At 49.1% G+C, this 24618-nt stretch overlaps 1 protein-coding gene across 4 annotated transcripts in view; it reads right to left on the bottom strand.

The window, feature by feature from the left end:
- The window catches only part of Ikzf4 (IKAROS family zinc finger 4), a 34212-nt gene that overhangs the window by 7567 nt on the left and 2027 nt on the right, over positions 1–24618 (bottom strand). The window contains exons 1-5 of one of the 4 annotated variants that reach the window (XM_041671117.1): positions 7135–7296; positions 5292–5385; positions 4018–4122; positions 2284–2544; positions 946–1113 (exon numbers count right to left, since the gene is read on the bottom strand). In XM_041671117.1, the coding sequence (XP_041527051.1) occupies positions 946–1113; positions 2284–2544; positions 4018–4122; positions 5292–5385; positions 7135–7221 (715 nt within the window). In that variant the 5' untranslated portion in view covers positions 7222–7296. Of the gene's footprint in view, positions 1–945; positions 1114–2283; positions 2545–4017; positions 4123–5291; positions 5386–7134; positions 7297–10920; positions 11046–11066; positions 11119–24618 lie in introns of those variants that run through there. The other 3 variants (XM_041671128.1, XM_041671124.1, XM_041671133.1) reach the window with 3 other exon arrangements.

The raw sequence follows: 24618 nt of genomic DNA on the forward strand, positions 1-24618 counted from the left end.
ATCACCACTTCTTGGGATGCAGAGCAGAAAAGGGACAGCCCTTTGCTATTTGGAGGTCGCAGCTCCTTTCCTTCCAGTTTGGGGGCCCGTGGATATTCATGGGGAGCACTAGGAAGTAGAGGGGAGGGCCTCCGGTTTCCTGGAAGTAACAGGGGAGGAAGAAGGTCCCATAGTGGGTCCTGGACAAATGAGAGTGGGAAGGAGCCGCCCAGGGGCTCAGAGTTAGGGCGAGGGGACATGTACGGTGTTAGCAACACTGAAATGTTTAGAAACCAAAGGTCAGGGACAAGCCAGGGACATTAGCCATGCTCTTTTTTGCTGCACATCACAGAATGTGGCAGTAAAATACCCCAGTGAATGCCGGGCTGTGTGGGGCGTGCGCCTTTAAACCTAGCACTCAGAACCGCAGAGGCAGGAGGGTCTCAGTGCTCCCCTCTCCGGGGCGGACGCGAGAGCGCTGCTCTCTGAGGCAGACGTGATTCAGCTCCGACCCAGGATGGACGGACGTAGGCTAGAATCCTCCCTGGTAAGCGCACCTCGTGGTGCTACATAGATTATTAGAAATGGGTTAAGAGGTTGAAACTAATGGGCCAGGCAGTGTTTAAAAGAATACAGTTTGTGTGTTGTTATTTCGGGGCATAAGCTAGCCAGGCGGCCGGGGTGCCGGGGACGCAGCCCCGCCGCTCTTATTACTACAGGATGGCAGCTCAGCTAGGGCTACACAGAGAAACCCTGTCTGGAAAAACAAAACAAAACAAATAAACAAACAAACAAACAAACAAAAAACCCAGTGAAGAGCCTCACAAATTCCTCCTGCGTCAGCTATCTGCGCTGTCAGTGCTCCCGTGAGTGCTCCCAGCCCTCAGTGAAAGACATTGTCCTTCTCCAGGGCAGAGCGGTCTTGAAGCTCTTTTCTGAGCATGCTCCGGCTGGAAAGCCACTGACCTGAGTGTGTGCGGAGGTGGCCAGTGAGCGCATCACGCCGGCGGCAGGCGTAGTTGCAGAAGGGACATTTGAAAGGCTTCTCGCCGGAGTGCAGCTTGATGTGGCGTAGCAGATTCCCCTTCTGTGTGAAGGAGGCCCCGCACTGGTTACAGTGGAAAGGCCTTTCCCCTGCAGGGGGAAGAACAGGGGCCAGGGGACTGGCTTGAGGGGTGTCCAAGGGAGAAGGGAAAGTTCTCTGAGCACACTCTGGAGGGCAGTGAGTGCCACACAAACCAGGCCTACTGTACAGAGGTCAGGTACCTGGGGCCCTCTTACCCTGGAAAGGTGTGGATTACAGGTGTGTGGTGTGAAAGCAGAGCAGAGCCTAGAAGACCTGCCGAAAGACTGGTACCCAAATAGCTCAGCGAAGCATTTAAGTAATTATTCTCTCTCTCTCTCTCTCTCTCTCTCTCTCTCTCTTTCGCTCTCACTCTCTCTTTCTCTTTTGGTTTTTCAAGACAGGGTTTCTCTGTGTAATAGCCCTAGCTGTCCTGGAACTCGCTCTGCAGACCAGACTGGCCTTGAACTCCCAGAGATCTGCCTGCCTTTGCCTCCTGACCATCACCGCCTGGCCAACTAATGATTCTTTATCAGTAAAAGATCGGGAGTCCAGAGAAAAATGTAGAGCTCAATAAAAATCAATTTAAAAAAAAAAGAAGGAAGAAAAAAAATGGGGAGTCAGACATTGCTAGGAGGTGACTAGGGACTGGTGGCTTTTCCACAGCTTCTCTGATCGTTCAGGTTGTTACCCCAATATCCGACTCCTGATCTTTTACTGATAAAAACAATTATTTAAGCTCATCAGTTCAGAGTCCAGTCGTCCAGGGAGTTCACAGTCTGAGGAGGCTAAGCAGAGGCTCCCTGCGACACCGCCTTTTAAATCATGAGATGAGAAGGCCCTGGGACTCTGTCCTTCTTGGACTGACTGTGGGCAGTTCTCCCCGACGTCTACAGACATTTTTTGGTCCATCACAAGGCCTTAAACATGCGCCCCCCACCCCTGATCTATACTGAAGCATCAGGAATCCTTCTAGAGGCCCAATGCCCACTGTCTCTCCACCCTGGGCAGAGGAGTAGCTTCTTTGTCACAAAGGCTGAAGGTAAGGGCCAGGAAGGTACAGATGTTCCGAAGGGTTCCCATCCCTTTCTCTCCTTTGCCATCTAGAAAACATGCTCCTGAGTCACCCCCACCCCTGCAGCCGGTCTGGTCTCTTCAACTCCTCCCTACCAATGTCCTAGCGCCCCTTTGCAAAGGCCCCTCTACCTCGCAGCCCCGGCCTCACCCTCCCGCTCACTCACCCGTGTGGCTGCGCTTGTGAACCATGAGCACGTTGGGGCCGATACAGACCATGCCACAGACATCACACTTGAGCTTGCCGTTGGGCAGCCGGATGCCACCAGGGGAGTGAGGCTCTGGTCCACTTCCATCGCAGTAGCCCAGGGGCTCCGACAACGAGTCCTCCACAATCACGCTGTCATCCTTATCCAGGAGCCGCTCGTCGGGCCCCAGCAGTCGGCTCGACTCCTCATCGCTGTACATCTCCACCTTGATGGAGTTGGCTGGGGGTCAGGGGACTGACGTTTAGAATAGGGACGGACAGAGGGACAGCCACTTCCAGGGCAGGATGGCACTCTGACCGTTCAGCAGGGAGACTCAGAGGCTTACAGTGTTAGGAAGGGCAATTGCCTGTTTATTATGTCAGGTGTCGTTCCAGAACTCACCCGAACTGGAAACAGTCTTCCCCACCTGCCACCCACCAGGCAACTAGAGTTTAAAAGGAAAAAAAAAAAAAGAGAGGAATACACAGGGTATCTCTGTCAGCGGGCAGAAGAGATGACTTAGAGGAACTCTGCCTGCCCTCCCTTGTCATCAAATTGGCCGGGCGGTGGTGGCGCATGCCTTTAATCCCAGCACTCGGGAGGCAGAGGCAGGCGGATCTCTGTGAGTTCGAGGCCAGCCTGGTCTACAAGAGCTAGTTCCAGGACAGGCACCAAAGCTACAGAGAAACCCTGTCTCAAAAAACAAAACAAACAAACAAACAAAAAAAGATATTTGGTTGGGCCGTGGTGGCGCACGCCTTTAGTCCCAGCACTCGGGAGGCAGAGCCGGGTGGATCTGTGTAAATTTAAGGCCAGCCTGGTCTACATAGTGAGTTCCAGGTCAGCCAGGGCTACATGGCAAGACCCTGTCTGAAAAAAGAAAAAGGAGGAAAAAAAAAGAAAAAAGAAAAGAGAAAGAAAGATAGATGCCTGGGTTGGCCTCGGGCAGGAAGCCAGCGAGTGACAGTGGCGGGAAAGTGGCCCTGGGGAGGCTGAGGGGACAGCAGGCCACCTGAGCAGAACTGAAGACGGCTGTGGTGTATCGTCCCCTATGAGACCGAACCCCATGCCTCTTCCTAGGAACCTGAGGGGACGCGGGAAGAGCTTTGGCACTCGCTCTGACCTACATTCTTGGCTATTTCAACCATCTAGAGAATGTCACAGATCTAGGGCCAGCTGGGGAGGGGCATTCGGGGGGACCTTGCCTGGCAGGAGTGGGACAGGAGGGGGGGAAATCTTGGTACGGTTCATTTTCTACCTCTCCCTGCCCAATGGACACTTCTGTCTCCAGTTCCAGAATTTTCTTTGGAACCATTATTTCCCCCTCCACACCCCTGCCCCTCCCCCACAGTGTTTCTCTGTGTATCCTTGGCTGTCCTTGAAATCGCTCTGTAGACAAGGCTGGCCTTGAACTCAGAGAGCCACCTGCCTCTGCCTGCCGAGTGCTGGGACCAAAGGCTTGCACCGCCGTGCCCTGCTGAAACCTTTATCTTAATGTTACCCATACACCTTTTAGTTTCACCCCAGTCTGACATTAACTGTTTACTCTTTTCAGAAGCTAGGAGAACAGTAGGCACCGGGTTCCTTCCCACTCGAGTCCCTGAGCATGGAAGCAGGAGATGGTGGAGAAACGGTGGCCAGGAGAAGGCAAATTGAGGGCCAAACAAAACTGCAGCCACCCAGTGCCAGGAGTTGAGAGAGGGTCACACTTACCACTGAGTGAGCGGCTGGGCGAAGAGTGCTGGCTGTTTGGGGTGCTCACCGAGGGCCCCACTGGGGCCCCGAGGAACTCCTTCTCCAGAGATGAGTCCCCGCTACCTTGGAGGAGAGAACAGATCTCAGGTAAAGTTTGGGCTGGAGCCTCTACAGTCTATGAACTAATCTTTAAAAAGCTCCAGTTAAATATCACAAGCATTTATCATATAGCCACGTACAAGGTAGGCCGAACAGGAGTACCCTACCTTGTGCCCCAAAGGCCTGGTGCCCAGTGGTGCCCGTGACTTCCGTGAACTCAGCAGTCTGGCCTACCCTACCTTTATCTGTGCCTGAGGGGGAAGAGCATCACCCGCTGCCCTAACTCTGCAGGAAGCGGGGCCAGGGCAGGGCGGGCCAGGGCAGAACAGAGAACAGGAACCCGACAAGAAGGTGGCATGGGACATTCTTTCCTATTGCTCTCTCTGAGGCTCCCAGTAGCAGCTTTGGAATCTGCAGGAGGCATCTAGGACTGTCTAGAACCTGAGGATAATGCTCGTTAACCTAGTGAGTGTATCCTTATGCCAGGCTTAGTCTGTGAGCTCAGAACGCACGTTCTCCTTCATGCTTTGTGACCACCTGATGAAACAGGGGCCATAGTATTGCTTTAATTCTTTGGATTAGGAGATGCAGAAGAAGTTCACTACCTGCCTAAGCTGGGGTGGGGCCACTGACAAGAGTGCTGAGTCCTTGGTCAAGGCTTGGCCAGCTCCTACCCACTGGGGGTGAGTCAGGATCAACTTTGAAGAATCTAGAAAGTTTTCTAGCTGGTCAGAGACTGATCCCATCTTTACCATTTCATGTTCTCTTGACAACTAAATATTGATTATCCTAAATGCATCCATTTCAACTTGTTGACCAAATACTTTGTAAAAATGCTTTTTGCAATTACGTCTTTTAAACATCTGATAACATACCTGGAAAACATGACTGTCTTCAAAACTACACCCTCCCCACAATTCTCTGCAGAAATATGTGCGTGAAATAAAAACACATGTAGAGAAACACACAAACACAGATCACATAGGTAGATACACATAAAGAGAACATACCTACTGGGGCAAACATCACAGCCGTCTATATTATCTGCTAACATGAACATGCATGGGTATATGTGCAAAGGCCTAAACATGGAAGAGAGAGAGAAAGAGAGAGAGAGAGAGACCCTAAAATTCATCCCTAAAATCCACCTAGGTTAGCGCTTTACCCCGCTTCCCGACTATGCCCATACTTACTTTCACAAAATAAAGATTCCATTATAAAATGGTTGGAGTCCTGGGCCTGAGGCAAGAAATCCGGAACACACCCTCCTGAGGGATCCCTCTCCAGCTTTGGTTAGTGGGAAGAAAACAACCACTCAGGACTTTGGGACCATTTCTCTGTTCACATCTTTTCCTAAAGTCCCCTTCCCCATTCTAGCCCATGGAAGCCCGAGGAACCCTGTTCACCAGCCACAGAAAAAGCCGTATGGCTTGAGTCCGACTTTCCCCAGCTGAGGCTCCTTAGGCGAATAATGGTTTTCTTTAAAAGTTGCCTGAAGTCAGCACCAGACATAAACCATGATGTGAGCAGCCCCGAACCATTGTCGATTCAGGCCCGGTTTTAACACGTGCCCTTTCAACTGAGTTTACTGCTGTTGGAAGGCTAGACAGGCTGGAAATGGCTAAGTAAGTTACACTCCTCCTGCCTCGGCCTCCCCTGAAGCGCTGGGATGACAGGCATGCACCACACCCGGCCTCTCACTCCTTTCCAAAGGCTAGGGCTGGCTCGCTCCAGTTCACTGAACATGGGTAAGGAGGGACCTGTTAAAGCCTTGGTCCTAAATGATGAGGGAGCCTCTTGGAGATCCATATTGGTCCCCGCCTCCTCCTGGAGCTGAGGTTGCCTCTGAGCCTAGGGGCTAGCTAGCTGGGGGATACTTGGGGACTGAGAGGAAAGCATTCTTTGTGGCTCTCCCAATGAAGGGCTGGAAACAGGAGGGAATGCAGGAGCCTCGAGGCGCACCAGCAATCACAGAGGCTCTTTGAGGCTGGTGTCATCCCTAGGATAAAGGTGAGAGGGGAGAGAGACTCAAGTCTACTTTCACGGCACTAAAATCTAAGATGGAATCTGTGTCAAAGGCCAGAAGGTCTTTGTGGGGCTCCAGGGATTTAGATTTTTAGCCTGAGGGTTGACAGAGACAAAAGTCAGATTTGGGAAACTCATCAGTTCCCAAACCTCTCAGCCCCAGAAACCCCAGTGAGGGAATTTCAAATGCCTGGGACTTCCAAGAAATCTCAGACTGTCAAAGCCAAGAATTAAGGCTGCTCTCAGGTATCAGAGACATTTTCTTGGTCAAAGCCATCATGGATTGGCTGAACCCCCAGGGAGCAAAGCTAAATTGTGAGGTTCACATCAGAGCAGCTAGGAGGTGGAGAAAGGGCAGAAAAGCGGGAGGGAAGGGATCGGGAAGTGGTCTACCAGCTAAATGCATCTCACACACTGAAGGAGACCAGCCCTCTTCTGCATCCCTTGAGTGGTTGCCCCTGGGGAATAGCCTGGAGCCCAGCAAGCCTCAGCACCTCTCTGTAAGGAACCTCATCTTCCTGCTTTCTCTTCTTGACCATGGGCTCCAGGTGGCAGGATGCTAGCCTGCTCTCAGGGACCAGTGAGGGCATGAGCAAAGAAAGACAGCCATCCTCGGCTCTATTGTGGGCAGGAGGCTGAGGCCCCTCACACCTCTGTTCCAGGATGAAGCATCTGCTGTCAAAGCTCCTCTTCCTCACTTCAGGTCTTTCTGCTCTCCATTCCCACCCAGGCCTGTTTCGGCATTCCACCCCTGACTGCTCTACCTCTGTCCCCAAGGCCTAGCCAAGATGTCACCACAAGCTCCCACTGTCCAAGTCACCGTCTTCGCTTAGCAACATCAAACACCCTTTCCCATCCTCCCCAAGTGCAAGGAGGAACGCCCCCTCCCCCGCTACACACACAGCCCCCATCCTATCCCTCTCCTCAGGCTTGGGAGTTGTTACTGAATTGGCTCCCTAGCCCCATCACCCCCCCTCCCCCCTCTGCTAGCCGCCTTCTGCCTGAACTTACATTATCCTTCCCTTGCCGGTGAGACCCTGGGGTGCGAACGCGGCCGCCGCCTTGGAAACGGCGAGGGAGTGCGGGTGGTGTGTGCATGTCTGCGTCTCGGTGGCAGGCAGGGGTGAGCCCAGCCACTCACCTTCCAGGAAGCGTGGATTCCTGGAAGTGAGGGGAACCGCCGTCATTTCGCAGGCAGTGGCAGCCGCACGGTGAGCAGGGGCCCACGGCTGCAGCCGGCAAGAACCGCTCAGCCCAGGGTGTATGTGCTAAGAGCCCGGCGTGTGTGTGTGTGTGTGTGTGTGTGTGTGTGTGTGTGTGTGTATTGGAGAGAGAGAGAGAGGCGTGGATGTGCTTGGGGAGGGGGCAGGAGAAAATGTACAAGTGTGTGTGGTGTGTGTGGGGGGGATGCTAGGCTACAACATTTCTTTTCTAAGACAGTGGAGGGGTGGGAGTGGAGGCACACAAGGAGGGGAGGCAGATGTGTTTGCCCTCCTGCCCAGGAGACAAAGAGGAACTGCACAACAAATGCTTGAGAGGGAGGCAAGTGTGTGTGTGTGTGTGTGTGTGTGTGTGTGTGCGCGTGAGAGAGAGAGAGAGAGAGAGAGAGAGAGAGAGAGAGAGAGAGAGAGAGAAAGAGAGGCAGGCTTGTGGGGATGAGGAAGGGGGGGGTGTCCCAGGGAAGGCCCAATCCTCTGCCAGCTAGGGAAGCCAAGGCCCCAGAGGTCATGGGGCCCAGGACACAGGGGCAGCCTCCAGGCTCTAGAAGTGGCAGAAAACTCCACCCCTCCCACCCCCAACAGCAAACTCAGTCTCCTGTCCATCTCCTCCTCCTCCTGACAATCCCACCCCGGCCCCCCTCCGCCTTCAGCATCACAGTCTAGCCTGGCTAGTGGAGATCTGTGACCCTGAGCTCTTTCTGATCGCTGGTTCCCTGGTTCCATCTCCCTGCTTCCCCTCCCTCCTGTGCCCCTGGGGCTCCAGCCGCAGGAGTCCTGGATGAATCTGTCCTCTATCAGGATAAAGTCCTTGCTCCCTTCCCTTCCAGAGAAACTGCTCACTACTGAACTGACCTACTTTGGAAGACTGGATTTTCTGATTCCAAGAATTTGGGGGTGGGAGGGGCCATGAAACTTTGGGTTGCCAGTCCCTGCATCCTTCCCTCCTCAGGTTCTCCTGAAATGTTGTCCAGTACCAAGATTCTCAGGGCAAGTACTGCTCCCTCAGACCTCAGCTGCTTGCTTGAGTTCAGCAACTCAGTTTCAGGTTTGGGGGTTGTGGGGGTAGGGTGGGAATCTGTGCAGTAAATCTTGCTTTCCTCCCCTCCTCCCCATGGGAATTATCTGTACCTTTAGAAAGGAAGGGGGCAGAGGCTTTCAGCAGGTTCTGTGAGGTGGTAAAATCAATCCCTGAAGAACAGGAGAACTCCCCGCTTATCAGGGTGGCCAGTAAGGAAATCCATCTACCCGCAGACAGAGCTATGATGACCCAAGAAGGGGTTGGTTAAAGGCTAGACACCTGGGGAGGGGCAGCCCTCTGTTTCTGGATCAGCCTGGGAGGGGTGGGGATCAGTAACGGATTCTTAGATACCTCAGTTGCTCCATCTTGGCCCTGTCTAGCCCTGAAGGGGGCACTCTTTAGACTTAATGTCATTCCTGCCCTGACTTTTCAGAGGGTAGCTACTGACATCTAGAGTTCTCAAAACGCACAGGCGGCATGGTTTGGGCTTCTTACTCACAAACTTCTGTGCAGAGGCCACTTCTCAGCTAAGCAATGTCAACCACCTTGAGCAAGGAAAGCTGGGTTTCTTGGTGTAGCGAAGCAAAGGGCCCCACAATTCCCTGCTGGTGTCCACCATTCTCCAGAGACACTGCTCACTGGGCAGAGCCCATGGGGCATGTCCCCTGCATGCTCCCCAGCTTCTCATTGCCTACCATACGGCAGGAATTGGGTTTTATCCATCTGATGGTAACCATTCATCGCTAAATGCTCCATGCTCTTTTTGCTCAGTAGTATAGACTTGACCAAACCAGAGGTGAGAGAATTGGCTAGTTCCTCAGAAGGGCCTTTCTTCTTTCCTTCCTTCCTTTTTTCCTTCCTTTTTTCTTCCCTTTTTCCTTCCTTTTTTCCTTCCTTCCTTCCTTCCTTCCTCTTTTTTTTTTTTTTTGGTTTTGAGACAGGTTTCTCTGTAGCCCTACTTGTCCAGGAACTAGCTCTGTAGACCAGGATGGCCTCAAACTCACAGAGATCCGCCTGCCTCTGCCTCCCGAGTGCTGTGATTAAAGGCATAAGCTAACACCACCAGGTCTGAAGGGCCTCTTTCAATTGAATCAGCCCATCTGAACTGTGTCATTCTGCCCAGCATGCGGCAAGCACTGCATGCCTGTACCTAATCCATTTTACATCCAGGAATCAGCATCTTTCTGTGATTGCCCAGATGAGGACCATGGGTCTTAGGTGTGTCTGACTGACTCTGTGATTGCCCAGATGAGGACCATGGGTCTTAGGTGTGTCTGACTGACTTTGCTATTTCCATCAGCGCAGGTCAACAATCCCTCCATTGGTTCCACTACAAACAAAATTAGTAATACATTTCTACAATAGTACTTGGACTTCTTTTATTGAGACAGATTTTTTTGTTTGTTTGGTTTGATTTGGTTTTTTGAGACAAGGTTTCTCTGTGAAGTTTTGGAGCCTATCCTGGAACTCATTCTGTAGACCAGGCTGGCCTCGAACTCACAGTGATCCGCCTGACTCTTGTGTCCTGAGTGCTGGGATTAAAGGCGTGCACCACCACTGCCCGGCTGAGACAGGGCCTTAATATGCAGTGTAAGCCTTGAGTTCATGAACCTCCCGCGTCTAGCTCCTGGGTGCTGAGATCATGGCTACCACAGTCGCTGCCATGTTCTGTTGCTGATGCTTTCAGGTAAGGTGATGTTTATGCAGACCAGGCTGGCCTTGAACTTACAGAGATCTGCCCACTTCTGCTCCACCTTGCTAGGCTCAGCCATTTTATTTTTAACTTTAGTTAGGATCTTGGCTCACAATTATGGATAATTCAGAACTCATGATCTTGTGTTAACCTCCCAAGTATAGGATTATAGCTGCATGATACCATATCATACCATACCTGTTTCTTTGATCCTGACATTCTAAAAGTTAATATATATGTATATAAGACACACACATATATATATATATGTATATGTATACACACACACACACACACATACAAATATTATGGTGGTTTTTCGAAACAGGGTTTCTCAGTGTAGCCTTGACTGTCCTGGAACTCACTTTGTAGACCAAGCTGGCTTGAACTCACAGAGATTTGCCAGCTTCCGCCTCCCAAATGCTGGGATTAAAGGAGTGTGGTGCCATCACCGCCTGGCCAATTTTTTTCTTTTTTCTTTTCTTTCTTTTTTTTCTTTGGTTTTTTTGAGACAGGGTTTCTCTGTATAGCTTTGGAGCCTGTCCTGGAACTTGCTCTGTAGGCCAGGCTGGCACTGAACTCACAGAGAGAGTTACATCTACCTCTGCCTCCTGAGTGCTGGGATTAAAGGCAAGTGCCACCACCGCCCAGCCCACTTTAAGGCTTTTGAAGACGGTCCATTCTACTTGGATGGGACAGAATTCTGTTCTGGTGACCTTATAACACAGGAGAAAGAACCACATTTTCCTCCCACCCACTTGCTCCGGGTCGTCCGTTTCATAGTCCCATCTTTATTCCGTTCCCTCTCCATGGTACAGAAAAGAACCACCATCAGGAATATAACACCACAGGGGATTGCACACTACCTCCAAGCACGGCCGCCCTGAGGGACAGCTGCCACTGACATTTAGTCAAGTAGAAGTCATGTGCCAGGGCTGAAGGCTCTCTGCCTTCATCCACAGGACAGTGTCTGCTCCCACGCCCATCCGAACGGAACACACAGTAGGCATACCAGACATATAGGAGCGGCCATTGCAGTCTTCTATGTCCATCCTAAAAAGATCCTGTTGAAAGAGGAGAGACTGGCTGTTAGAGCCACAGATGGGGAAGGATGAGGTGCTTTGTTTGTTTGTTTTTTTTACATTCTGAAATAAATAAATCTAAAGGGTCAGAACAAAAACTGGATTTTTTTTTTTTTTTGCTTTTGTTTTTGGTCCTGGGAAGTAGATAATGCGTCCTGACTTTTAAACGCAGAGATTTCCTTCAGTCCACATTTTTTTTTTTTTTGATTTTTTTGAGACAGGGTTTCTCCGTAGCTTTGGAGCCTGTCCTGGAACTAGCTCTTGTAGACCAGGCTGGTCTCAAACTCACAGAGATCCACCTGTCCCTGCCTCCCAAGTGCTGGGATTAAAGGCGTGCACCACCATCACCCAATTTATTTTATTTTTAAAGTTTTTATTTTTATTTTGTTTTTCAAGGCAAAATTTCTTTGTGTAACCCTAGCTATCCTGGAACTTGAGCTGTAGATCAGGTTGGCTTGAACTCACAGAGAACCCCCACCCACCCTGTCTCTTCCTCCCAAGCGCTGGGATTAAAAGCATATATCACCACCTCCTGGCTTCTTTTTAATTTTTAAAAATATGTTTAAATTTGATTTGTTGTATGAGTGTTATGCCAGTATGTATGTATTTGCACCACATGGGTGCAGTGTTTGAGAAGGCCAGAAGAGGGCAGTGAATCACCCAAAACAGGAGTTACAGATGTTTAGGAGCCAACATGTGGGCTTTGGGACTGAACATGGGTCTTTTGCAACACAATAATTGCTCTTAACCTCTGAACCATTTCTCCAGCCCCACCATGTTTATTTAAAAAAAAAAAAAGAGTGCATACACCTGTTAACACTTAGGAAGAAAAAGGAGGAGGATCAGGGGTTCAAGACTAACCTCAGGGGCTGGGGAGATGGCTCAGTGGTTAAGAGCATTGCCTGCTTGTCTAAAGGTCCTGAGTTGAATTCCCAGCAACCACATGGTGGCTCACAACCATCTATAATGAGATCTGGTGCCCTCTCTTCTGGCCTGCAAGCATGAATGTAGGCAGAATACTGTATACACAATAAATAAATAAATCTTTAAAAAAATAGTTTAAAAAAAAAAGACTGCCGGGCGATGGTGGCGCACGCCTTTAATCCCAGCACTCGGGAGGCAGAGGCAGGCGGATCTCTGTGAGTTCGAGGCCAGCCTGGTCTACAGAGCTAGTTCCAGGACAGGCTCCACAGCCACAGAGAAACCCTGTCTCGAAAAACCAGCTACATAATGAGTATGAGGCCAGACTGGGATACATGAAATCCTGTCTCAAAAAATAAATAATTAAGAAAGAAAGAGTTGGTTTTTTTTTTTTTGTTTTTTGTTTTTTTTTTTTTTTTTCTGTGTAGCCCTGGCTGTCCTAAACTCAAGATGTAGACCAGGCTGGCTTTGAACTCAGAGATCTTCCTGCCTTTGTCTTTTGGGTGCTGGGATTAAAGGTGTGGGCCACCACCGCCTGGTGAGAGAGAATTTTAAAATGCATGCTAGTCTATTTATGGGAAATCAAATAGCAGAGTATTAAACAATTAAAGTGATAATTTATTGCAGTGGAGTCCTTGGGAGGAGGACAAGAAAAAATATATTTAGAGCTAGGCATGGTGGTTTTTGTCTGTGATCCCAGCACTTAGAAGGCAAAGATAAATGGGTCTCTTATTTCAAGATTGCCTGGTCTATGAAATCTAGTTCTAGGCTATATAGTAAGACCCTGTGTGTGTGTGTGTGTGTGTGTGTGTGTGTGTGTGTGTGTGTGAGAGAGAGAGAGAGAGAGAGAGAGAGAACGAACTGGGAGGTGGTGGTACACACCTTTAATCCCAGCACTCCAGAGACTGAGGCAGGCAGATCTCTGTGAGTTTGAGGCCAGCCTGGTCTACAATTGGAGTTCCAGAACAGCCAGTGCTACACAGAGAAATGCTATAGAAAAAAATCTTGGGGCTGGAGAGATGGCTCTGTGGTTAAGAGCCCTGGTTGCTTTTCCAGAGGACCTGGGCTTAATTCCCAGTGTTTGCATAGCTGCTCAAAGCTGTCTGTGACTCTAGTCCCATGAATCCCATGGATTCCATGCTCTCCTCCAGCCTCTGTGGGCACTGCACACACGGAGCACAGACATTCATCTAGGTAAACACTCTTACAAATAAAATAAAAATAAAATCCCAAAAGAAAAACCAGATGTCCCCTTGGAACTCCAGGGGCACTGCACACACACAGTGTACTTTACATACAGGTAAGCACACATACGCATAATGAAATAAATGCATCTTTAAAAAAATCTATGTGGTGGAAATTTATTTATTTTTTTTTTTTTTTTGGTTTTTCGAGACAGGGTTTCTCTGTGGTTTTGGAGCCTGTCCTGGAACTAGCTCTTGTAGACCAGGCTGGTCTCGAACTCACAGAGATCCGCCTGCCTCTGCCTCCCGAGTGCTGGGATTAAAGGCGTGCGCCACCACTGCCCGGCAATTTATTTATTTTTAAATATAATTTATTTTTATTTTATGTGTATTGTTCTTTTCCCTATGTATGTCTGTGTGAGGGTGTCAGATCTTGGAGTCACAGACAGTTGTGAGCTGTTATGTGGGTGCCGGGAATTGAACCCAGATCTTGGGGAAGAGCAGTCAGTTCAGTACTCTGACCTCTGAGCCACCTCTCCAGCCCCAGGAAATTTATATGCATCCCAAATTGCTTTGCCACTCTCCTAGCTCTGAAGAAATGAAAGTGAACCGAAGCTGGGAAACCTGCGCTGCACCAGGGTCGGGGAAAGGTTTCACTAGTGCAGGTAGATGACGGCGTGGGTTGTTCGTTGTGCTATCTTAAAGGAGCGTGGATTGGCTCACAGGGAGAAGCGTCTGCTTTCCTGCCCTGACCTTCTGCGAAAGCCTGAAATGCAGGCTGTGTTCACTCTTGCAAAGCAATTCTCCCTTTCATCTCACCAGAGGTTCCTAGCATCAACCTTAGGGATCCTGGTGGTGTGGGAACAATTCTAAGATTATTTTCAACTCCTCTTGTCTTGACCTCCTGGGATGGTCTGAACTTTGGAACCAGAATTTTAAAACAAGCCACAGTCCTGAGCTGTGTTTCCAGTTCCAACAAGCCACGAGTCTAAGTGGTTCCTTAAACTTCCCCAGGGGGCAATGATGAGAAGAATCAGAGTGTGCGCGGTCAGACAACTCACACCCTTTGGAACTACCACAAATCTCGAGGTGGCCAGAGATCCCAAGGCACAGGAAACCAGGCTCTGTTCAGAAACCATCAGCTCCACCAATGGCCTTTGGGACCTCTTTCAAAAACAACTACAAAGATCAAAGTGTTACGCGTGACTGTCCTCAAATGTCCCCTCCCTGGTGCAGAAGGGAGAGGCTGTTCCCGTTTTCTGTCTGGAAAAACTGAGCCTTAAAGCAGTAAAGCCGATGCCCCAAGGCTTGTCTGTCAACACTGAAACTAGAACACAACTCTCTTGCTCTCTGGGCACGCTCTTCCTTTAAAGATGTATTTTTTTTTATTATTTTTAAAGTGTGTGTGCACACGCGTGCACCTGAGTGCAGGTGTCCTGGGAGGGCAGAAGCACTGGATTCTCCTGGAGCTGGTGTTACAATTGCGTGCTACCCAATGCAGGAGCTGGGTCCTCTGCAAGTGCAGCCACGGAGACACCTACCACTCCGCGTCCCTGAGGTGTGCTCTTTACACTGGATGGCTTCCTTTGAGAAGCTAGGCCAGGGCTGGGGCTACAGCTCAGTTGATGAAGTGCTTGCCTAGCCTGCACAAAGCTGTGAGCTGAATTTCTGACACAGTGGCTCACCTGTGATTTTAGCTAGCGCTCAGGAGATGGAGGCAGGAGGATGGAAGTTTAAAGTCATTCTCAGATACAAAACTAAGTTTAAGGCCACCCTGGGCTCCAGAAGACCTTGTCTCAAACAATATAAAACAAAGCAAAGTGCCGGGCGGTGGTGGCACACGCCTTTAATCCCAGCACTCGGGAGGCAGAGGCAAGCGGATCTCTGTGAGTTCAAGGCCAGCCTGGTCTACAAGAGCTAGTTCCAGGACAGGAACCAAAAGCTGCCGAGAAACCTTGTCTCGAAAACCAAAAAACAAACAAACAAAGAAAAACAAAAACACACACACATACACACACACACACACACACACACACACACACAAAACACAAAGCAAAGCAAAATAAATAAGTAAGCAAATAAATAATTAAATGCTTAAAAAAAATTTTTTTCTTGCCAGGCAGTGGTATCGCACGCCTATAATCCCAGCACTCAGGAGGCAGAGGCAGGTGGATCTCTGTGAGTTTGAGGCCAACCTGGTCTACAAGAGCTAGTTCCAGGACAGGCCCCAAAGCTACAGAGAAACCCTGTCTCAAAAAAACCAAAAGAAACAAAAAACAAAAAAAAAATTAAAAAAAATTTTTTTTCTTTTGAGTGACCCTTGTAGGAGAGGGTTTTTCTTTTCTTTCCTTTCTTTCTTTCTTTCTTTCTTCCTTCCTTCCTTTCTCTCTCTCTCTCTCTTTTTTTTTTTGTTAGTTTTTGGTTGTTTGAGACAGGGTTTCTCTATAGCTTTGGAACCTGTTCCGGAGTTTGCTTTGTAGATCAGGCAGGCTGCCCTCAAACTCACAGAGATCCGCCTGCCTCTGCCTCCTCAGTGTTGGGATTAAAGGCGTGCTCCACGACCACCCAGCACTCAGTATTTGTTTTCCGAAAGCTAGGAGCCAAACAGTAGATGGACTTTACTCTTTGCCCAAAGCTCCCACAGCACATGACTCTCTGCTTTCCCACTCGCCACCCCTCAAAGCTCCTCCTCCCTACACCAGCAGGTAAGCAACTGTCTCCTTAGAGAAACTGGGTGAATTTAGGCAGAGCCTGCCTGAAACACCCTGCCAGGCAGGTACTGCTACTAGGTAGTATATGGAGAAAGAAGCTAACAATCCAATAGAAACTTGGCTCAAATGGGAAGGAAAATGGTTTAAAGCAACATGAATACATTGGGCCTGCTGGTACACACCTGTAATCCCATCATTTGGGGGAGACTGAGGCAAGAGTATTGCCATGAGTCTAGGTCAGCCTGGGCGATACAGTGATTACTAGGACTACAAAGCAAGCCTTGTCCACGCGCGCGCGCACACGCTCACGTGCACAAACACGCACGCGCACAAACATGACCGAGCACGCACACACGTACATGCGCGCGGATACACACACACGCACGTGCACAAACATGCACACGCACACACGTGTGCACACACACACACATCATCACATCCCTGAGTTACCAACACTTGAAAGGCTGAGACAAGAGAAGTGCTATGAGTCTGGGGGCCAGCCTGAGCTACGTAGCAAGACCTTGATTCCAAACAAAAGCAAAATCACAATGCCACACAGTGATGGAGTCTAGTGACCTTCTGTTTGTGTTTTAACAGATAAAGTTTGTCTGAAGATCAGAGTGCAGAGCTAAGCCACTAGGGGCCAGGGAGTTCAAGGCCACCCTGGACCTTCAGTGACTGAACCTGTCTAAAAGATAAACAAAGTTCACACAAAGGAGATCCCAGCACTTGGACACGCCTTTAATCCCAGCACTAGGGAGGTGGAGACAGGATTGGTAAGGCTGGGCAGAGAGAGGAATATAAATTGGGAAGAGACAGGAGCTCAGTGCAGTCTGAGCAACAGTCTGAGGCTGCAGTCTAGGCCATCAGCCTGAGGACAGGCTTGGTAGAGATGAGTGCTCTAGTGGCTGCCACTCTGCCTCTCTGATCCTTCTCTTTCACCCCTGATAGCTGACTCCGAGTTTTTATTAAGACTGAAAGACCCTACAGACCCCCTCCTCAAAACCCGCAGCTAGCATGCTCCCAGGGGAATGACCTGTTTGCTTTAAAAAAACTCTCCGGTAAGAACATCCCAAGTGCCTGACAGAGCAGGAGATAGAGATAGGAAGACTGCAAGGCAAGATGTCAATAAGATAGGATATCAACAAAGCAGGTTAGCTATAAGATAGGAACAGGATGACTGTTGCCAGGCATCCATGCTGAGAGAGGAAACCATTCATGCCCCCGCCTCATTTCGGTCAACCGATAACCACGCTTTTGCTTCTGTAAACTTGCTTTTTGCTCTTCCCTATAAAAAGACCTCCCCCCAGTCTGCAGGCGCGCAAGTCCTCCGAAAGACTTGCTGCCCACAGGTACCTGTGTTTACTCAATAAACCTCTTGCTAATTGCATCCTGTGGCCTGGTCTCAGAGTGTCCTGGTTCTGGGGTCTTCATCAGAGAGGAAAGGTCCTCTCTGAGGGTCTTTCAAAGACCAATTAGAATTCATTGCTACAATGGAGAGAGACGCACGTAGTGTATTGTTCAGCTCAGTGAATTGCAGTGCAGCTAGAACACAGAGCAACTAGAAAGAGCCGGTCTCTCCCCCTCCTCCCCGCTAAGAAGGAAGTACTAGAAAGAGCCGGTCTCTCCCCCTCCTCCCCGCTAAGAAGGAAGCACCTCTGTAAAGGATGAATATCAGCCCTGGTGATCTCAGGGTGAAAGAGAGGAGCCCTCCCCCCATGCTAAGGACTAAAGCCTGGTTTTCGGACGTGACAGGCAAGCCTCCCTGGCCTCCCATGTTTTTTATTATTTATTTAAAGTTATTTCTGTGTATGTTATGTGTTTGTGTGTGCTATATGTGCTGTGTATGGTGTGTGTTGTGTATGGTGAGTGTGTTTGCTTGTGTCAGAGAGAGAGAGAGGCCATGGTAGAGACAGAGAGAGAGAGAAAGAGAGAGAGACAGAGGCCACGGTAAGCCTATGTGGGTCAGAGGGATAACCAGTAGGAGCTGATTCCCTTTCCACCATGTGGGTCTCAGGCATCAAACTTCGGCAGTAAGCGTTTTTACCAACGGAGGCATCTCACGGGCCCTCTCACTGTGTTCTGAATTACTTGCCAACGTAACCAAAGTCCTCCATGGCACTGACTTCCTCCCACCTGTGAGCAGGAATGGGTGACAGTGGCATCCTTTCGAGAGAGAACTCCCCACTGACTCCTAATAAGGGGCACTGAGGTCAGTCCAGGTCTGACTCTCTAGGGCAGGTCTATCAGTCCTGTTTTCCCAACACTTGATGGCTCTAACTATTTAGGAAAAACAATATGAGAAAACAAAATTTTCTCCATGGAATAACAAACTGACATTGTTGTTCTTATTTGGTTTTCGAGACAGGGTTTCTCTGTGTAGCCCTGGCTGTCCTGGAACTCGCTCTGTAGACCAGGCTGGCCTTGAACCCAGGGATCCTTCTGCTTCTGAGTTAGGATTAAATGCAACCACCTGGCTGGGTTTTGGTGGTCTTTTGTTAAACTTTTGAAATGGGGTTTTGTGTACCCTAGGCTGGCCTGGGGATTTGCTATGTGACCTAAAGCGACCTTGAAGTCTTAATCCCCCTCACCCCCTAAATGCTGGTATTACAGGCTGCGAGTCACCAGGTCGTATTTGTTTATTTGTTTACAGATGAGGTTTCACTCTATAGCCAAGGCTATCCCAGAACTGACTATGAAGACTAGGCTGGCCTCAAATTTATATCCAAATTCTGGGATTTTACAGGCATGAACCACCTTGTCCTGCAATGGACTAGTTTTAATAGGCTGAAATAGTAAGGTTATCTTCAGTAAGCAAAACTGTTCAAATCTGCTAGAGAATCCAGTTTAAAGGAATGATATCAAAATTTGGGGATTTGAATCACACTCCTTGTGGTCTAACGGGCAGAAAAGCAGCTGGGAGGACCATGAAGGCAGACAGGTGGTATAGCGTATAGCCACACGCTATACTTTGGGCTATTTCTTCCAAAGGACAGCAGGGAGATGTGGAGACATTTCTGTGGTTCCCCTTGGGACCTGAGTTTGCGGTGGAGTTCGGTAGCTCTCAACAAGTTCAAACCAAGTTTCCAGAGTCTTGAGTAGACCAGACCTATAGCATTATCCTCCCCTGTGTGTGCCTCCCCAAACAGAATGAACTGTGAGCCAAGATAGGCTGAAGCTAGCTCTGCTTCCCACGGGGGCTCCACAGAACCGGGCTGGAGCGGGAACAGGACTAGAGATAAACATAGACAAATGTATTGTGTTGTTGGCTGCACACAGGAAATATCACTACACACACCCCTTTCCAGGCTGAGCAAAGCCAGCTTCAACAGGCTCTTCCCGTGTGTTTATGTATAAACCAGTAAAGAAGTTCTGAGTCGGGATCCAAGTGCCTTAGGAGCAGGCCAGCAGGAGCAAAGTCCCAGGTCATGCTAGGAATATCCAGTCTTTAAAATAAGAAGCAGAGGGTGTAAAAACAACACTAGGGCAGGGGGACTTGTCACGCATTATCTCCTTTTAGATCTCAGATGGTTGCATCTTTCCCCTTATTCCTTCTGCTTCCCTATCCTCGCCATGGGGACTGCAGAAGAGAGCTCAGGTTTACTGGAACGACCGGAATCTCCCCACTGTAACTCCCCCCAATCCATATCTCATTTCGGAATTTAAGAAACGAAGAAAAAAGGCCAAACTAGTTACTTTAAATCACAGGGTAAAGGGTACAAAAGATGACGCTTTCTGAGTCTTGTGGCTATGCCTCTGAGCATCCAAGCCCTGTGTTTATGGAATGACCCTTTAGGGTCACTACCGGTCAGCTGTATGCCTGGAGGGGTAGAGAAAGTAGAGCAGGGAACTCAACGTGAGCTTGATTAGTTCTTATTTTTTATTCATTTTTTGTTTTTAAGGCAGAGTCCTTTGTTTGCTTGTTTGTTTCTTTTGGTTTTTCAAGACAGGGTTTCTCTGTGAAGCAGCCCTGGTTGTCCTGGAACCTACTCTTGTCAACCAGGCTGGCCTCAAACTTAGAGCGATCTGTCTGCCTCTGCCTCCCAAGTGCTGGGATTAAACGTGTGTGCCACCACCGCCCAACGGCAGAGTCCTTTTTAATTCTTTTTTTTTTTTTTTTTTTTTGGTTTTTCGAGACAGGGTTTCTCTGTGGCTTTGGAGCCTGTCCTGGAACTAGCTCTGTAGACCAGGCTGGTCTCGAACTCACAGAGATCTGCCAGCCTCTGCCTCCCGAGTGCTGGGATTAAAGACGTGCGCCACCATCGCCCGGCTCCTTTTTAATTCTTATTTATGTGTGTGGTGAATGTGCATGTGTGCTCGCTTGGGCATGGGCATGTGTGCTCGCTTGGGTAGGCAGAGGACAACCCTGGCTGTCATTCCTATTAATCTGTGCATGTGTGTGTGTTGTGGGGGCACATGTAGAGGTCAGAGGGCAACTTGAAGGAGTTGGCCCATTCCCTCTACTATGCAGGGCCCCTGGAAGTGAACTGATGCTGGTTTGACAGCAAGTGCCTTCACCCCTTGATTCAGCTGTACCCTGACTTTTGAGACAGGGCCTCTCATTGATCTGGAGCTGGGCAAGAAGTTAGAGTAGCTGGCCAACGAGCCTCGGGGATCCTCTTGTCCCTGTCTCCCAGTGTTGGGGATAGGACTGAGCCATCTCACCTGGTGATTGATTTGTTTATTCTCATTTTTTTAAACATAGATCCCAGGGGTTTGAGCACAAAGCAAGCTCTTTACCAACTGGACTCTCACTCCGGCCCCAAGTAAGCCTCTTAAGAATATGTTATGTTCTAGGGGCTGGAGAGATGGCTCAGTGATCAAGAGCACAGGCTGCTCTGCTACAGGACCTGGGTTTGATTCCCAGCACCCAGGTGACTCCGCTTTCAGGGGACCTGCTGCCCTCTTCTGGATTATTCAGGCACTGCATGCACACACCACACAGACACACAGGCAAAACACCGGTAAAATAGAATAAGTTCATGTTTAAAAAGACCATTTGTTATTTTAAATTATATGTATGAGGGGCTGGAGAGGTGGGTAAGCAGAAACCTGAGTTCCTAGCACCCATATCAGATCCCAGGCACCTGCAACCACGGTTCCAGGAAACCCGACTCGTCTGGCCTTCACACATGCCTGCACTCACGTGCATATACCGCACCCATCACACAATTCAGAAAAAATACATGTATGTGTCTGTGTCTACTTATGTGTCAGTGCCTGAAACCAGAGGTGTTATATCCCCCTGCAGCTGGAGTGACAGGTGGCTGTTAATTCTCTCCGTGGGTGCTGGGACCTAAACTTAGGTCATCGGGAAGAGCTGACAGAGCTCTGAACAGCTAAGTCATCTCTCCAGCCCTGAGACTATCTTTACAGTTTTTCATCTCTTTATTTTAAAATTTTGCTTTGTGTGTATATGTGTGTGGGCGTTTACGCTACAGCACAAGAGGGGATGCTCTAAGTTTCCTCCTAAGAGTCAGTTTTCTCCTCCTACCATGTAGGCTCCAGGGCTTGAACTCAGGGTGTCAGGCTTAGTGGCAAACACTTCTACCTGCTGAGCCAGCTTGCAGGTGCCCTCTGACAGAATTCTCTTTTTTTTAATTACAGTAAGATTTTTTTCAATTATTATTTTATGTGTATGTATTTTTTGAATACATGTATGTCTGTGCACCACACGTGTGCCTGGTGTCCAAGGAGGGCAGAAGATGGTGTCAGATCTCCTGGAACTGAAGTTACAGAAGATGAGCCACACCACATCAGGGCTGGGAATTGAACCCTGGTCCTTTGGAGGAGCAGCCTGTGCTGTTAAGCACAGAGTCATCTCTCTTAGCTCCTAAATTACATTTTTCTTATTTTTACTTTTGTGACTGTGTATGAGCACGTGTGGAGGCCGGAAGACAACCGGCGGAGTTGGTTTTCTCATTCCACCGTGCGGCTCCAGGACAGAATGCAAGTCGTCAGGCTTGGCAGCATGTGCCTTGACCTGCGGAGCCGTCTCACCTGACCAACAGAGTCTTGATATGGAGTCCAACCTAGTCTGGGATTTACAGCCTACACTGGCCTATAATCACAGCAATTCTCCTGCATCAGCCTCCTGCGTATTCGGACGGGTTGTAGTTGTGTGTAAGCATGCTGGCATTGATTTGTGCTACAAAGATTTCACAAGTAGGTGGCTGGAATCACATAAGTGCCTTGATTGGAGCAGGGTGGTAGAGCTTTGAAAAGGTGGCAAATGTTGCCTTTGGTATGAACCTGGCCAGAAGTTCCCCGGTGCGTGCTGCTCTGAAGAGCTCACTGTAGCTTGGGCCAGAAAAGACGGTTCCAGGCTCCTTGGGTAACGAAGATTCTTGCTTGTGGTAAGCTACTTTGGTAAGCCTCTTTACTTCCTGAACCAGGCCCAAGGCAGAGGCCTCCAGAGCTTAGAGATGGAACGGAGCTGAAAGTTGATCCCTAATCTTTTGGAGACCAAACCAAGCCCAAAGCCACTTATCTGGTTAACAAGTATCAGAAATGGAGTAGAGGTTTCTACCGTGGCGTTTAATCTTGTCCCAGTTGGAAAGCTTGGGAAGCTCTGTTTTGTTTCTCAGTATGTGTGAATGTATGCGCGTTCACATTCCTACGGGTGCATGCGTGTGAGTACCGTGCACATGGAGCCCAGAGTGTTGTTGGGTGTCATTCTTTCTCCCCCATATGTGTACTGGGTCAGGGTCTCTCAGTCAAACTCAGAGCTCCCTAATTTAGCCAATGTGTGAGCCAATTTGTCCCGGGGTTCCCACGTCTGTGTCGTGTGCTGGACTACGGCGTGAGCCACCTCTGCTGGCGTTTCTGTGGAAACTGGAGAGCGGAACTTCAGTCTCACACTTAGCCGGTGGACGGTTTTTAGGTCTCTGATCAGGGACTTAAATCCTTGAACTGGAAACACAAGATTTATAAAGAATAATCCCCCTTAGTCTTCTTGTGTCTTTTCAGAAACTGTGGACTCGAGAACAATGACAAACCGGTACACACTGGATCTTCTTATGCTAACAGCAGCACCAGCCAGCGTAAGGTTGGTGCTGACAAGTACCGACAAGGTCCGTCTTACCTAGGAACCACGTTCTTAGATGTTTTCGTCTGGCAAACTTTGACCCTGTCTCTCCGTTTCCAGGACAAAGTCTACGATGCTTCTGAGAAGAAGGGGCAAATCAACAGCTTGGCAGTCAAATCCAGCCGAGTCTCCAGCTGGCAGAAGCATGAGACCCATAGGGAAAGGGAGGCTCCCCCGCCTCTGACACCGTATTGTTTTACAGGCAAAATGAATGAATCGAGGCTAGATGCACCTGCCAACAAGGCTTATCCTTCGTTAGCGTCCTTAGCGAGCAGCGTGGATGTGCGCACCCACACATTGTATGTAAACAGGGAGTGGAAGTAAGGCGGATAAAGTGTACGACACTTAGAGAGAAAAGAATTCTTAGCCGGGCGGTGGTGGCGCACGCCTTTAATCCCAGCACTCGGGAGGCAGAGGCAGGCGGATTTCTGTGAGTTCGAGACCAGCCTGGTCTACAGAGCTAGTTCCAGGACGGGCTCGAAAGCCACAGAGAAACCCCGTCTCGAAAAAACAACAACAACAACAAAAAGAATTCTTTTGTGGATTGTGGGTGGGACATGGGGGGCGGGGAAACATGGGGTAAGTTTCTCCCATGCTGAAAAGAAAGTATAAGTTCACAGATTTCAAACTAAGAGGAAATAAGAAGAAAAATTCAGTTGCAAAAACAACAGTGGACTCTTTGGACCAGCATGTATCAGGGATTTCTGTCTGGCATTGCCACCGAAGACAGTATTTTCTGTATCCCCCAACTTTCTGCCACCCTCCCCAAGTCAAGATACCTGAAAGAGATAATCTTTGGCTTCAAAAGTGACGAGTTTGGAAAAAAGGTCACGTCTTGGAATATGTGTTACTCTTAATTTTCTGAGGTGAAGGGGATTTTTTAGAAGCTGGGCTTGAACTCACTGCCCTTAGACATCAGCGTGTTTGTGGCACCAATTTCTATCGGCTGGGGCAACATGAAGTTCTGAAGCTGCTCGCACAAAGTCAGCTCTGATCACCCTGCGAGTTCACTGAAGAAGCTCCAGAGAAGCCTCCCCTGCTTCTTCTGGAAAACTCAGTTTCTCCTAAGACAATTTTGGTTTGAGGCGCCCATTCCTCTTCCTATTCTTTGTTTGTTGGTTTGAGACACGGTTTGTCTGTGAAACAGTCCTGGAACTTACTTTGTAAACCAGGCCTTGAACTCACAGAGATCCACCTGCCTCTGCTTCGTGTGTGCTGGGATTAAAGGCGTGTGCCACCACAGTCTGGTCCTCTTGTATTCTTACAAACTAAGGAGCTGCCTGGAAGGCTAAAGTGTACACCACCAAGGAAGACTGTGACCTACTACTACCCACAAAGAGGTGAGGAATCACTAGCTGGGCGTTATATAGACACCCACCAAACAAGGCAGGTTTTGTTTTGTTTTTTTTAAACTTGAATACAAGGAGATTTTATTTTTGTACAGGAGATTCCTTATAGATGGTTGTGAACCACCATGTGGTTGCTGGGAACTGAACTCAGGTCCTCTGCAAGAGTAGTCAGTGCTCTTAACCTCTGAGCCATCTCTTCAGCCCTTAATATTATTTTTTATGAATAAGCA

Source organism: Microtus oregoni, unplaced genomic scaffold, assembly GCF_018167655.1.
Source record: "Microtus oregoni isolate MIOR12 unplaced genomic scaffold, Mior012 000001F_ref0000356, whole genome shotgun sequence".
Taxonomy (NCBI): Eukaryota; Metazoa; Chordata; class Mammalia; order Rodentia; family Cricetidae; genus Microtus; species Microtus oregoni.